This window comes from Nycticebus coucang, chromosome 4 (assembly GCF_027406575.1).
Source record: "Nycticebus coucang isolate mNycCou1 chromosome 4, mNycCou1.pri, whole genome shotgun sequence".
Classification (NCBI taxonomy): Eukaryota; Metazoa; Chordata; class Mammalia; order Primates; family Lorisidae; genus Nycticebus; species Nycticebus coucang.
This window is the reverse complement of record NC_069783.1, coordinates 70,062,631-70,074,927: the sequence shown is the minus strand read 5'-3', so window position 1 is coordinate 70,074,927 and position 12,297 is coordinate 70,062,631. Positions and strand designations below refer to the sequence as shown.

The 12,297-nt window shown below is 51.0% G+C and overlaps 1 protein-coding gene across 24 annotated transcripts in view; it reads right to left on the bottom strand.

Moving 5' to 3' along the window:
• DYSF (dysferlin) overlaps positions 1-12,297 on the bottom strand; it is a 232,013-nt gene that overhangs the window by 219,096 nt on the left and 620 nt on the right. For 14 of the 24 annotated variants that reach the window (XM_053587262.1, XM_053587268.1, XM_053587266.1 and 11 more), the window contains exon 1: positions 732-980. The exons of 9 other annotated variants lie outside the window; for them this stretch is intronic. In XM_053587262.1, the coding sequence (XP_053443237.1) occupies positions 732-822 (91 nt within the window). In that variant the 5' untranslated portion in view covers positions 823-980. Of the gene's footprint in view, positions 1-731; positions 1,230-12,297 lie in introns of those variants that run through there. One more of the 24 variants, XM_053587288.1, reaches the window with a different exon arrangement.

Here is a 12,297-nt window from a genome sequence, read left to right as displayed (position 1 = left end):
TTCTCTTAATTTTGACAGATCCTTCCTCTTCCCTTTCCCCTCTTGACACACCCTCTTCCATGGGAAACTCTGTCTTGAAGTGGGGGTTAAGGGTGCCTGGGGAGTAGCATGTGTGATTCCTTTGCTCCCCCAGAGACCATTTCTAGTCTAAACATTATATATAGTGGCTTAGTCTTCTTGAGTTTAGAAAATATCCCTGACACCCCCCAAAATTCCTGGGTCAAACCCATATCATCCTATTCTGTTCCTTTTCTTCCTGATTGAAATATGGCAGATTCAATATGGCCAGTGTACCATAAAAAAATAGGTGAATGAATGAATTTAAAAGAGACACAATTTTCAAAGCACACCATCTACATGTTCAGTTTTTAAGTGGCCTTGATGCCTCTCTGCCTTCTGTATTCATCTTCCAACCCATCCTTATCGCGACTGCCAGGTGAGAGCTGGGACTTTATTCCCTCTGGATACGGATCTTAGAATAGTGATAACTGCTAACACATTATGGCACTTTCAGTTTTCCAAATTTTCAAAGCCCTATGGCATTTATTGTGCCCTGTTTAATGTCCGTCTCTCCCCTGTAGAAGTCAGGGCTGGGATTTCTGTTCCTGCTAACAAAGGGAGAAACTGTGGCCTGGACAGGGGTTAACGCCGGCTCGCAGCCGCAGACCCGCTAGTGCGCGCCGGAGTCAGGTGGTGCCCAAGTGTCAACTCTGCGGCCACGGGTATCTCACCTCGGAAAGTCAGGCTGGCGACAGGGTCGCTACGTCGGTCCTTCTTCCCACTTGGGAGGTTGCTGGCCTTCACCAACAGACAGCACAGCATGGCTCGGCAGCCCCAGCGCGCAGAGGCGCGGCGGATCAGGCGGCAGCGGGAGCAGCGGGCCCAGGCACCCACCGAGAGAGAGCCCGGCTACCAGGCAGCCGCGCCTGAAGCCGTCGCCTTCGCTGCGCCTCCGCGGAAAAGTGGCCAATGTCTGCGGGAGGCCACAGGGAGGACACCAGACACCCAATGGGCGGACCCTCCCCTCCGGCCTCTGCCCAGATCCGCCCTGCCTGCAGCGGGCGGGGCGGGACAGAGATCAGACGGGCGCCTGCGGGGATGCTGGTCCCCTGCTCCGCAGGCCCCAGCTCCGGGATGGAAGGGAAGCGCCGCTGATGCCGAGCGCGGACACAGAGCCTCCGGTGCGACGGGTTCCACGCCGTCCGCGGCGCCCAGGCCCGTGCGCGCCGGTGCCGACTTTGCCGGCCGCCGTGGGCGCTCGGCTAATAGGTGGTAATCAGAAATGTGTGCTGGCGGAAGAAGGGGGAGGTCAGCGGCGGGAACGAGTGTCTCCGGGAAACTGCAAGTGAGAGCAAGCGCTAAAGAAGTGTGCGGAGCGCACGGGCGCCCTGCTAGCCACTCGCCTGTCCACACCCTCGCCATGACCCCCGCCGGGGAGCCGCCCCTGTCTCCTCCTGCGGGCTGCTGAGAGCCCAGGGCCAGGAGAGACCCCAACGTTCGAGCCCCGCAAACCCGCCCCGGAGCCTGCTCCACGGCAGTCTAGTGTCGCTCCTGTCTAGAGGCGGCCATCAGTGTTCAAATCATACTGGGTTCCCTGGAGTACAGGAGTCCACCCGCTGCCTATTTCGTCCCTTGCAAATCCCCCGCCAACAGTATCTACATCCTCTGCCCCCCACCATTGAGAAGGTTGCACAGCGTGAGCCTTGAGCACTGTCAGTCCACAGCATGCTTTCTTTCCGTTTTACGCCTGGTTCTTTTCCTGCTTAGGAACTCCTTGACCACAGGGGTCCTGGCTTCGGCCCTCTATACCTGAACACGGCAGGACCTAGCACTGGACCAGACACGGTCCCTCCTCCCGTCTCCCAATCCTCATTCTATTATGCTTAAATGCACAAAATCCCAACTCTCTTTCCCCTCTTATTTTGGAGAATACGGTATTTTCACATGGCTAACCCATAGCCCTGGTGAATCCACACTTGCCCTCTAGTCCCTCAAAGTGGAGAATAACACAGCCCATCTGAGCAGTGTCCCTTGATAGTCACCACCCAAAACTGAACAGTCTGTGATGGGCAATCATACTCTCTTTCCTCAGTCTCATCAATCACCCTCTCTCCCAGGTGACTGTTTCATACTTTTCTCTCTCCCCAACCTACAACATCCCCTTGCTCATCCTCATCCTCAGTTTACTTCCTATTTACTGAGCAGAGAACTTCCTTGGGCTCCCAGGCTCCTTTCAACCCCATGAGCATCTGTGCCCAAATCATCTCTGCCTTCTCTCCTGTTCTTATGAATGAATCACTCGTGCTCCTAACTAAGACCAACCCCACACTTGGGCATAGATCTCAACCTCTCTCCTTCATTCAGTGACAAGGCTCTGGGAATTCTCCCCACCCCACCCCACCCCTGCATTGCCAAGTTTTCCCTGTCTACTGAGCCAGCACCATGCCAACATGATGTAATCATGCTCAATAAAGCACATCCTTCAGCTGATGTCCCCTACAGCTACTAGTCATTTCTCTCTTCACAACGGTACCCTTTGAGAGAGCTGTCCACACTTGTCCCTGATCTATCTCCTCCAGTCTCTCTTGAAACCACACAGTCATGCCTTCATCCCCACCACATCACCAAAACTGCAAATCCCATCAGTTCTCCTGCAAAAGATGTCCAGAATCTCACCATCTCCACTGTAACCACCCTGGTGGAAGCCACTGCCATCACTTGCCTGAATCACTGTAACAGACTCAACAGATTCCCTACACGCACCTCCTGCTCTGCCCATGCCCCTCAGTCTGTTCTCCACCCAGTCAGCATGATCTGGTGTCACTCTTTTATTCAAAGTACTCTAATGGCACCTTCTCACTCAGAGCAAAACCCAAAGTCTTCCACGTGGGTTGGAAAGCCCTGCCTGACCTCACTGACCTCTCAAGGACTCACCTTTCTTCAAGCAAGGTAGCCTAGCTCAGTGAGGAGTTCAACTCAGACTGTTCAACCTAGCTCAGTGCTTTTCAACCTTTTTATCTCATGGCACACTTGAACCTATAGTTAAATTTCTATGGCCCACTTAAGTTATGTTGATCAAAACAAAGATACTTACTATGCTTCAAGCTTTCAAAAATAATTTAATTAATAATCTTTAAAAATTTCTGCCACAGCAGTGTTGAAAATCACTGCTCTAGCTGTTCCTCAGCTGAGTCAGGCCAGCACCTCCTCGGGGTTTTTATGAGATATTCCCCTTGGCTGTCATGCTTAGCCCTTCCCTTCCTTCAGATGTTCACTCCAGTGGAACCCCCTCTGGCCATTCAGGTGAGAATTTCAGAGCCCCCCTTTCCATCTCCCTTTCTTGTTTTTTCTTTAGCATGATCACTAGGTAATGTATGTATTCTTTTCCATCTTCCCCACTGGAATGTCTGCTTCAAGATAGCAGAGATTCTTCTCTGTTTTGTTCACTGCTGTCTCCTCAGCACCTGGGACAAAGTTGGTTCTCCATCAATAGTTTCCAAACATTTGACTGAAAGAATAAATGAATCCCACATGCATTCACCAGTCACTTCTGACTTCCTGAGAATAAATCACATCCCTTCCCTCCAGAAGCTCAGGGTCAAGAGGTAGAGACCACAGAGGGCAGCAGTCACATCTGCAGGCATGGTGGGAAGGGCTCTCAAGGGGAGGTGGGAGGCCCATAAAGGAACTGGCAATTCCCAGTGGGGTGGGGTGTGGGGTGAAAGGACAGGAAGGAGAAGAGAAACTGAGGCTGTCCTCCCCTAGCACCTTCTCCAGCCATTTAGACCTCCGCTACCTCCTGACTCTACCCCCTCACCCACTGTCACGATGAGGTAGACAGGGCTCCTCCCCAATATCCAGACCCCTTTCCTCCCTCCTAGTGGAACCCAACTGCCTAGGTACCTAGCCCCAGCTCCAGGATCGATCCTACTTTATCTGAGCTCATTTCCTGGCAATGACTATTGGTCTAGCAACAGGACTGTGTTCCTAAATTGTCCCCCTGAAGAGACAGATTTATACACCATGAATAGAGAAGCCCATTCCCTCATCTGTGCATAAGGAAGCTTGTAGCTCTGACTGCCAACCAAGCCAAGGATGTAGCAGACACCACAGACAACAGACCAGAGAGAAAAATGGAACCTTGCTGGTGTGAGGTAGCATGAAGCTAATAGTTCCAGCCACATGGGAGCCTGCAGCAGGTGCATTACTAGAGTCCAGGAGTTCTGGGCTGTAGTGTACTATGCCAATCAATTGTCCACACGAAGTTCAGCATCAGTATAGTGACCTCCCAGGAGTAGGGGACCCCCAGGTTAACTACAGAGGTGTGAATCAACCCAGGTTGGAAATGTTAAGAAAAGTGGAGTCTAGCTGGGTCCAGGATGATAGAGTGTATAATTTATGTGCCCCGAGCTCTGTGTCTCTGGCTCACCAGGTAGGTAAATTGATCACTCTACAACTATCATTTAGGCCTCACCAGGATTTCCATTACTTTCAGCTAAATCATCCTCACTGACACCCATGACTTTGGTATCACCTATGTGCCCACAGCATCTAAATGCCTCCACGAAGTCTCACCACCACCCTTCCCTGCCTGGGCCACTGTAGATGTCTCCTTGCTTATCACTGGTCACCCCACAGTTACTCTGCCAATGTCTGCTCCATTATCCACAGCAGGCAATGTTAAATATGATCAAGTGTCTCTCTCTGCTGAAAACTTCTTGGGAGGTTTATCCCAAGGCCTTTTGTGCTCTTGGGATAAGGCCCAGATTCCTTTCCTCAGGCCAGAGGGCCAGGGCACTTAGTCCCTCACTCTCTGATCACCAGCACTGTGGCTCCTGCTGTCCCCTATGCCTGGCTCCCCCTCTCTCTTTGTAGAGTCACTCCCATTCTCCCCCATTCATCCTTCAGATATGAGCTGAATCATCACTTCCCCTGGAAAGCAGTCCCTGACCCTCTGACAAACAACTGCACAGAAGTACTTTTCCTTCTTAGCATTCGTCACAACTATAAGGAGTAACTATTTGTATAATTACCAGTTTAATGCCTAGCGAGACTAAGGATTAGGTCAGCAAGGGGCGAGACCAAGGCTGTCTCAGTGACCCAGGTATTCTCAGTGTTTAGAACAGGACTGGCCTGGAGTTGGCTTACTGGACCCTGCACTTGGCTCCCCAGTTCCACCCATGGTGAGTTTAGCCAGAGGTTCTCAAAGAGGGCAGTTACTTGGGTAGCGCCTGTGGCTCAGTGGGTAGGGTGCAGGCCCCAAATACCAACAGTGGCGGGTTCGAACCCAGCCCTGGCCAAACTGCAACAAAAAAATAGCCAGACTTTGTGGCAGGCACCTGTAGTCCCAGCTAAATTTGGGAGGCTGAGGCAAGAGAATCGCCTAACCCCAAGAGCTAGAGGTTACTTTTAGCTGTGACGCCACAGCACTCTACGGAGGGTGACAAAGTGAAACTCTGTCTCCAAAAAAAAAAAAAAGAAAGAAAGAAAAGAGGACAGTACTGCCCCCCAGGGGGGATTTTAGATATTGCTAAGCTCTTTTTCTTTCTTTCCTGTCACAATGATTCCCTGGCTTTGCTCTAAACCCTACCCTGATTTAATCTATCAGGAGCAGCACAGGAAATTTGCAGGGGACATATCTAATATTTCCAGAGGAACATTCCGAGGGACTTACACAAACCTTTGGCTGGTTTCCAATGAATCAGGGCTCCACACACCTGTTCTGCAAACCAGAAAAGCAACAGCTGGCGACAGCAGTCCTGCACACATCCTGAGGCCTCTTTCCCACTGCAACCTCCAACTTCCTGGCCTGGTTGCTGTTCATTGCCCTAGACTTCTCCCTATCAGATAACTGACTGCTCCCTCACAGACTTCAAACCAGGGCCTGGTGTCTCAATAGGGTTTCCTTTCAAGAGGACTTGTATCAGAAATGAAGCTCTAAGGTGGCGCCTGTGGCTCAGTGGGTAGTGCACCAGCCCCATAAACCAAGGGTGGCAGGTTTGAACTCAGCCCCAGCCAAACTGCAAAAAGAAATAGCCGAGAGTTCTGGCAGGTGCCTGTAGTCCCAGCTACTTGGGAGGCAGAGGCAAGAGAATCGCCTAAGCCCAGGAGTTGGAGTTTGCTGTGAGCTGTGATGCCACTTCACTCTCCCGAGGGTGATAAAGTGAGACTCTGTCTCAAAAAAAATAAAAAAGAAAGAAAGAAAAGAAATGAAGCTCTAATGGAGAATGTGGCTGAGAATTCAACTTTTCCTCCATATCCTCCCGTTTGTCTCTGGAAATTTTCCATAACATACTTGGGCACATGACCATCTAAATAAAAAAGACTGCATTTCCCTGCCTCCTTTGCAGCTAGGTGTGGCCATGAGACCAGCTGATGGTCAACATGAGCAGAAGGCAGGTTTGTAGTTGCCTGCTTGTGTCCTCAAAGGGAAGGGCATGCCTCCCCAGCCCCTTCTTTCCTCTGGGTGGAATATAGGTTGTGGTAGTGAGCCATCGTAGACCATATTGTAAAAGGGACCCCCTGGGGATAGCAGAGCAGCAAGACAGGGGGAACTGAGGTCCTGGACAGCCTTATGGATCAGAATCTTACCAGCCAGGACTGTCTATCAACTATTAAGTGAATAAGGGAGACCATCATGATTATACCACTGTTAGTAAGGGCTCAGGTATGAACAGCCAGGTTTGCATCCCACCTAAGCCTTTAGGTGTTAGGAGCTTCTTGGCATCCTAGACTACTCTAGCCCCACTATGAAGGCCATAGGTATGGCTTAGCATAGCAAGCCTAGTTTTTAACTTATATTCTAGGCTTACTGCAGTGTTTCAGGGCTGACAGAGGTAAGGTGGGAGGGGACTAATGCTTGTATAGCCCTGATAGCGCTGACTGATGAGACCGGGGAAAAGACCCTGGCTGCCTGCTCTCCAGAGAGCCCAGGCCCAAGGACTCTAGGATGAAATGAAATACTGTTCATCAGAGGCTGTCATTGGTATCCCCTGGGACACATCCAGCCTACAGACATGTTGTCCTTGACCAATACAATGTTTTATAATGAAATCGTATCTCATTTAAACATTAGAAGATTTTCCATAAATCTGAATTTATAGCTACTCATGAAAAATCAGTGAAGCTGGCATGTGGGCCCCAGTTCCCTGCCTAACACTGACCACCTGGCACCTGTGGATGGGCTATGCCCCATCAGCTCCCCCGACTCCCCGCTGCATACCCAATACATGCAGATAATTTTCCTTCTAACCAAATCTTAGGTCACCTGCCAGGCTCCTGTAGGCATGTGAGTCTGTGACCTCTGTCACTTATTTGGGGTCCTACCTCCCTGACCATTGAGGAAGGAGTGCCTCACGCACCTGACTAGGCCCCTTCTGGCTGCTGGAGTTGAGCCAGTTCACTTTCTCTGACCACATTCTTCTAGTGACTGGGGCTTTGTTTTTTCCCAAGGCCCAAACAAGGGGTGTCCAGTAAGGCAAACAAACCCAGCCTCTCTGCTCAATGACATCAACCTTGAGAGGTACGCTCTGCATGAGTTTGCAGAGCCTCGTGGGCAGGTAGGAGAGGAAAAGCGTGAGACTGGCCTAGGGAAAGGGCCTCAGGAGGTTTTATGGTTCTAGAGAGAGTCACCAGAGGAATATTTGTTCCAAAAAAGATGAAGCACCACTGCGCAGGCCACAGCCAGCCATCAGGCAAGTGGACAAATGCCTTCACTTCAGAAGGGGTTGCTCCAGGAGGAGCACCTAGAGAAGCAATGTTCCCCGGGGCAGATAAGATGGCCACTCACCGCTCAGCCAGTTGTGTCTAGCCTGGCAAAACAGTGGGCGAACAAAGCTGGTCATAGAATTAACCAGGCAAAAAAAGATATTTAAACACTTTTTACATGTGTGCAATGACTTCTTAGTATATGTACCATACATATTAACAATAATAAGTATTATAATAAATAAATACATCATAATATGTAAGAACGCTGAGTGCCAGGCACTGTTCAAAATACTTTATATGGACTAACACATAAACCCTTCAGAACCCTCCCTCCAAAGCAAGTATGTGTTGTTATTATCAACACTGTACAGATGAGAAAACTGAAACACAGAGCAGTTAAATTTATCCAAAGACACGCTGCTGGAAAGTAGCAGAGCTGGGGTTCCAAGTTCAAGGTCCCATCAGTCATTCTCTCCCTCCTTTGATGCTCTCATCCCACAGCCTGTGACCAAGGCTACCAGATATCTGCACTCCTGGGCGGCCCACCCAGCTTTTACTTTAAACTAGACTAGCTGAGCTGTGGACGCGCAGTTACACTGCCCCCTCTGGGAGGTCCAAGGGGACCTGCCACACCCATCACAGGCTGCCCAGCTGGTGCCATCAGGTACAGGAGGATGATGCAGAGGGGAGGGACCCCTGAGATAAGAAAACATCCTCAAGACCAGAGCACAAGAGCTGAGGATGTCTGTGCCTGGTGAGTAAATGGCAATAAGGGGAACATGTCTGACGTCAACGTGCAGACCAAAGTAGGCTTCCAGGGCACAGCCAGGCATGGGTTCAAGTCCTACCCCTTCACCTTTTATTTTATTGGTAAATCAGAGGTAAAGAGAGATGTCAAAAGTAGAGCCCTTAAAGACAGGGGATATGGAAAGGAGCCTCTGGGGCCAGACTGCTTTGGCTTGAATCCCAACTTCACTACTTGGCAGTGTATGACCTTAGGCAAGTTACTTCACCTCTTTGTGCCTCAGTTTTCTTATCTGTAAAATGGGAATGACAGTTGCCATTACACATGCTTGCCAAGAGGATTAAATGAGGCATGTGTGTATACATATATTCATAAGTGCCTGCTACAAATTATTAAAAGGCCATGATGCAGCTCAGGTCATATGTTCTATTTAGAACAACAGTGTCTGCCACATAAGCACAGAATCAGTTAAATAGATCTCTTTGGTAGAACTGTTGGGAGGTTTTAAATAAATAGTATCTGAAAATGGCACATTGTGTTTAATGAATGTCCATTCCCTTTCCTTGTGATGAACAACACATTTTAAAAATCAGAATGAGGGCTCGGCACCTGTGGCTCAAGTGGCTAAGGCGCCAGCCACTGAGCTGGTAATCCAGCCCGGGCCCACCAAACAACAATGATAGCTGCACCCAAAAATCAGAATGAACTCAGCACCTGTAGCTCAGCAGCTAGGGCACCAGCCACATACACCGGAGCTGGCGGGTTCAAATCCAACCCAGGCCTGCCAAACAACCATGACAAACTATAACCAAAAAATAGCCAGGCATTGTGGCAGGCGCCTATAGTCCCAGCTACTTGGGAGCCTGAGGCAAAAGAATCACCTAAGCCCAAGCGTTTGAGGTTGCTGTGAACTGTGACACCACGGCATTCTACCCAGGGCAACAGCTTGAGATTCTGTATCAAAAAAAAAAAAATCAGAATGCTCCATCTTTTGGTCATTTGTCTTACACAGTGCTCCCTGCAGCCTTGCACTCCCCCTACTGTGACTCAGCTCCAGGTTGGATACACCCAGCACTGCCTCCCTGTGCTAGCGCAAGTCCAGGGTGCCCTGGGTTCCCTGGGTGTGGGCAGTACATGGTATGCTTTCCAAAGAGCTTTCTTATTCATGAGCCAAGGATGCTGAGAACAACAGAGGGCACCAATGATGTGGGCTGGGCAGGGGTGCTTTGACCAGGCCCCTGCCTTGTTCTGGGTCTATTTTTTTCAACTGCAAATGGGGATATCGTTGCCCTTTGGCCCCACAAAGCTGCTATGAGCATGAAATTATGCTTGCAGAGGAACCATGAGGTGTTATTATGGGATATTATAATCATATAGCCAAAGGAGGAGCTTTATGAGACAAAAACCTAAAGAGTCTGGGAAGGCCAGATCCAGACCAGCAGCTAAGGAAGGGCTCTTTTTTTGGGGGGGGGCGGGGGGAAGGGGTGTGCATGTTTTGCTTTGAACCATGTTCCTGAGACCAGAGTCTGTGTAATCATTCACCAGCCTGACCCTTGCAGGAGAAGGAGAGGGAGAAGGCCTGAATGCTGCAGGGAGGCCAAATTTGGACATGGCTTAGCAACTTGGCTAATGCAGGAGGTGAAATGTGGCCAGGGGTTGGGGGAGGGATTGCATTCCCTGGGACTTCTTGGTAGTGACAGTAATGACTGGGAGTGAGCCTTCCCAGGCTCAGAGGCTCCGGATTGATCCTCACAGACAATGTACTTCCTTTCTTCACAGTGAGCTCTGGGTTCTGGGAAGGGAGACTGCACTCAGGGGAGCCAGGCAGTGGGCAAAGGGCAGGGCTGTGGACAGGCGGGGGAGGAGCCCAGTTAGAGATATGAAAACGGGAGGATGCCTTGAGGATGGGGGAATACTGCTGCACAGACAGGCCCTTGGGGCTGAAATAATGATAGGAGGGAAGCCATACCAGAAGTATTTCCTATGGAGGAAGCACCTCTGGGCTCACGAAGTGTTTCACATTTATTATTCATCCTTTCCATTCTCCCAGGTTTCTAAGCCTGGCCTAAGTGAGGTAGAAGTTAGTGTATTGAGTGTATGGGGAGGGGGTATGGTCAGAGGGAAGGTGGAGGCAAGTCTAGTTAAGGGGTGTGAACACCAGTGGACAAAGCCCCTGAGAGCAGGGGCTCTGCAAGCAGGTAGACATTTGTGCACCGCACAGATGCAGAGGGGATCATTTTGCAAATCCTCCTCAGCCCTCAGCCTGGGGGTCTATGAATAGGGAAGAGGTGTTTGGGTGGGAGGCAGCTGCCTGTCCTCCCTGTCTGGTGATAGAATCCTCCCTTCCTTCAACCAGGGGGATACTGACAACAACCTAGAGCCCAGGGCCCCCAATCAGGTAGCTGAACAGGGCCACTGACCTGGCCTGCAGAGAGGAAGCATGAAAAATCCTCACTAACACCCTTTCCTCTCTGCTGGAAACACCTTGATAAGGCTCATTTCCTGAGGCCCCCATAGGAAACTGGTTGAGAGCAGCATTTTAGGGAAAAAAACACAGCTGGAGTGGCACCCTCACTCCCTCGGTTCCTTCTGTTGGTGTGCACTGCTCGCCAGGCTCCTTCTGGAGCTCGACCCCAGTCCAACAAATACAAACACCACACCACCACCCCACCACCCACCAAATCTCACACCCAGAAGTGGGTGTGCCTAATCAGGCCCATCTGCAATGCTGTGGTGAACAAGCCTATGTTCTCAGAGCCGCCATTGCTTGGAATATCCCATTTGCTCCAGTGCGTGTGTGTCTGGGGGCAAATGTGCACGTGGCATCTGAGAACAGATCCAGGAGTTGGGGAAACTGAAAGGGGATGTCTGTGTTGGATGGCCAGAGGGCTGGAATGAAGCTAGACCAGAAGGCAGACCTTTGGGGAGATGGAGAGTGGCAAGTAGGGGGCATTAAGAGGAGAACCCTTGATTGGAGGAGGCTCAAACTCTTGCCTCTACCGCCCAGTTCAAAGACCCAGCTGTGTAGACCTCAGCTCTGGTGTGGCCCTGAGGGGTTCCCCAAGAAGTAGACAGGGCCCAGCCCTGCCCTCCTAGGAAAAGTCCAGCCATGACCCTGTGAAGACCTTCCTGTGGGAGGTCCCAATCTGATAGGCCACCAGGTTCCCCTGCTCAAGGAGTTCCCTCCCTGGAATGGAAACGGATATTACCCCCCATATTCTACCCTCCACATGCACCAGTTCAGTGGAGGCAGGGAGAGAAAGTACCTAAAGGTTGGTGCCGCTGACAGCTATACCCAGTTGCTAAATTTCCCCCATGCTGTGCCTGAAGCAAGAGTTTGTAGTGGGATGGGAGGTACCTCCCCCCCATGGCCACCTGCCTCTTGTGAGCAAAGACTGTGTGGGGAAAGCAGCCAAGCCCAGGCCACGGAGGGAGGAGAGCTGGGTTATAAATAGGCCTGGGACCAGGCCTTCCGGGGAGAGGAGTGGAGCCTGCAGTACAGCGCTCTGCCCTCTGCAGTGCAGAAAAACCTCTTCTAAGAGGAGGACCCCTTCCTGAGGAGGTGAGAGGAAAGGTGCTGGTCCTGCTCTCCTGGCCTACCTCAGGGCCAACCCGGGCTCAGCGATACTCAGCCACCTCCCTCTCCGCTCGCTCGCTCTCTGCCTCAGTTTCCCTCTAAGCCGCTCTTCCCCCAAGATGTGTGTCTTTGCAACTCTCACTCCAGGGCCTTCTGGAGGACCAGAAAGTCTTGTCCGTCACTTCCAGGCGCTCACCAAGGTAGAGAGTCGTGACACTCCCTTCCCGACCCCACCCGATTCCCAGAGGAGTGGCGGCCCCTCCTA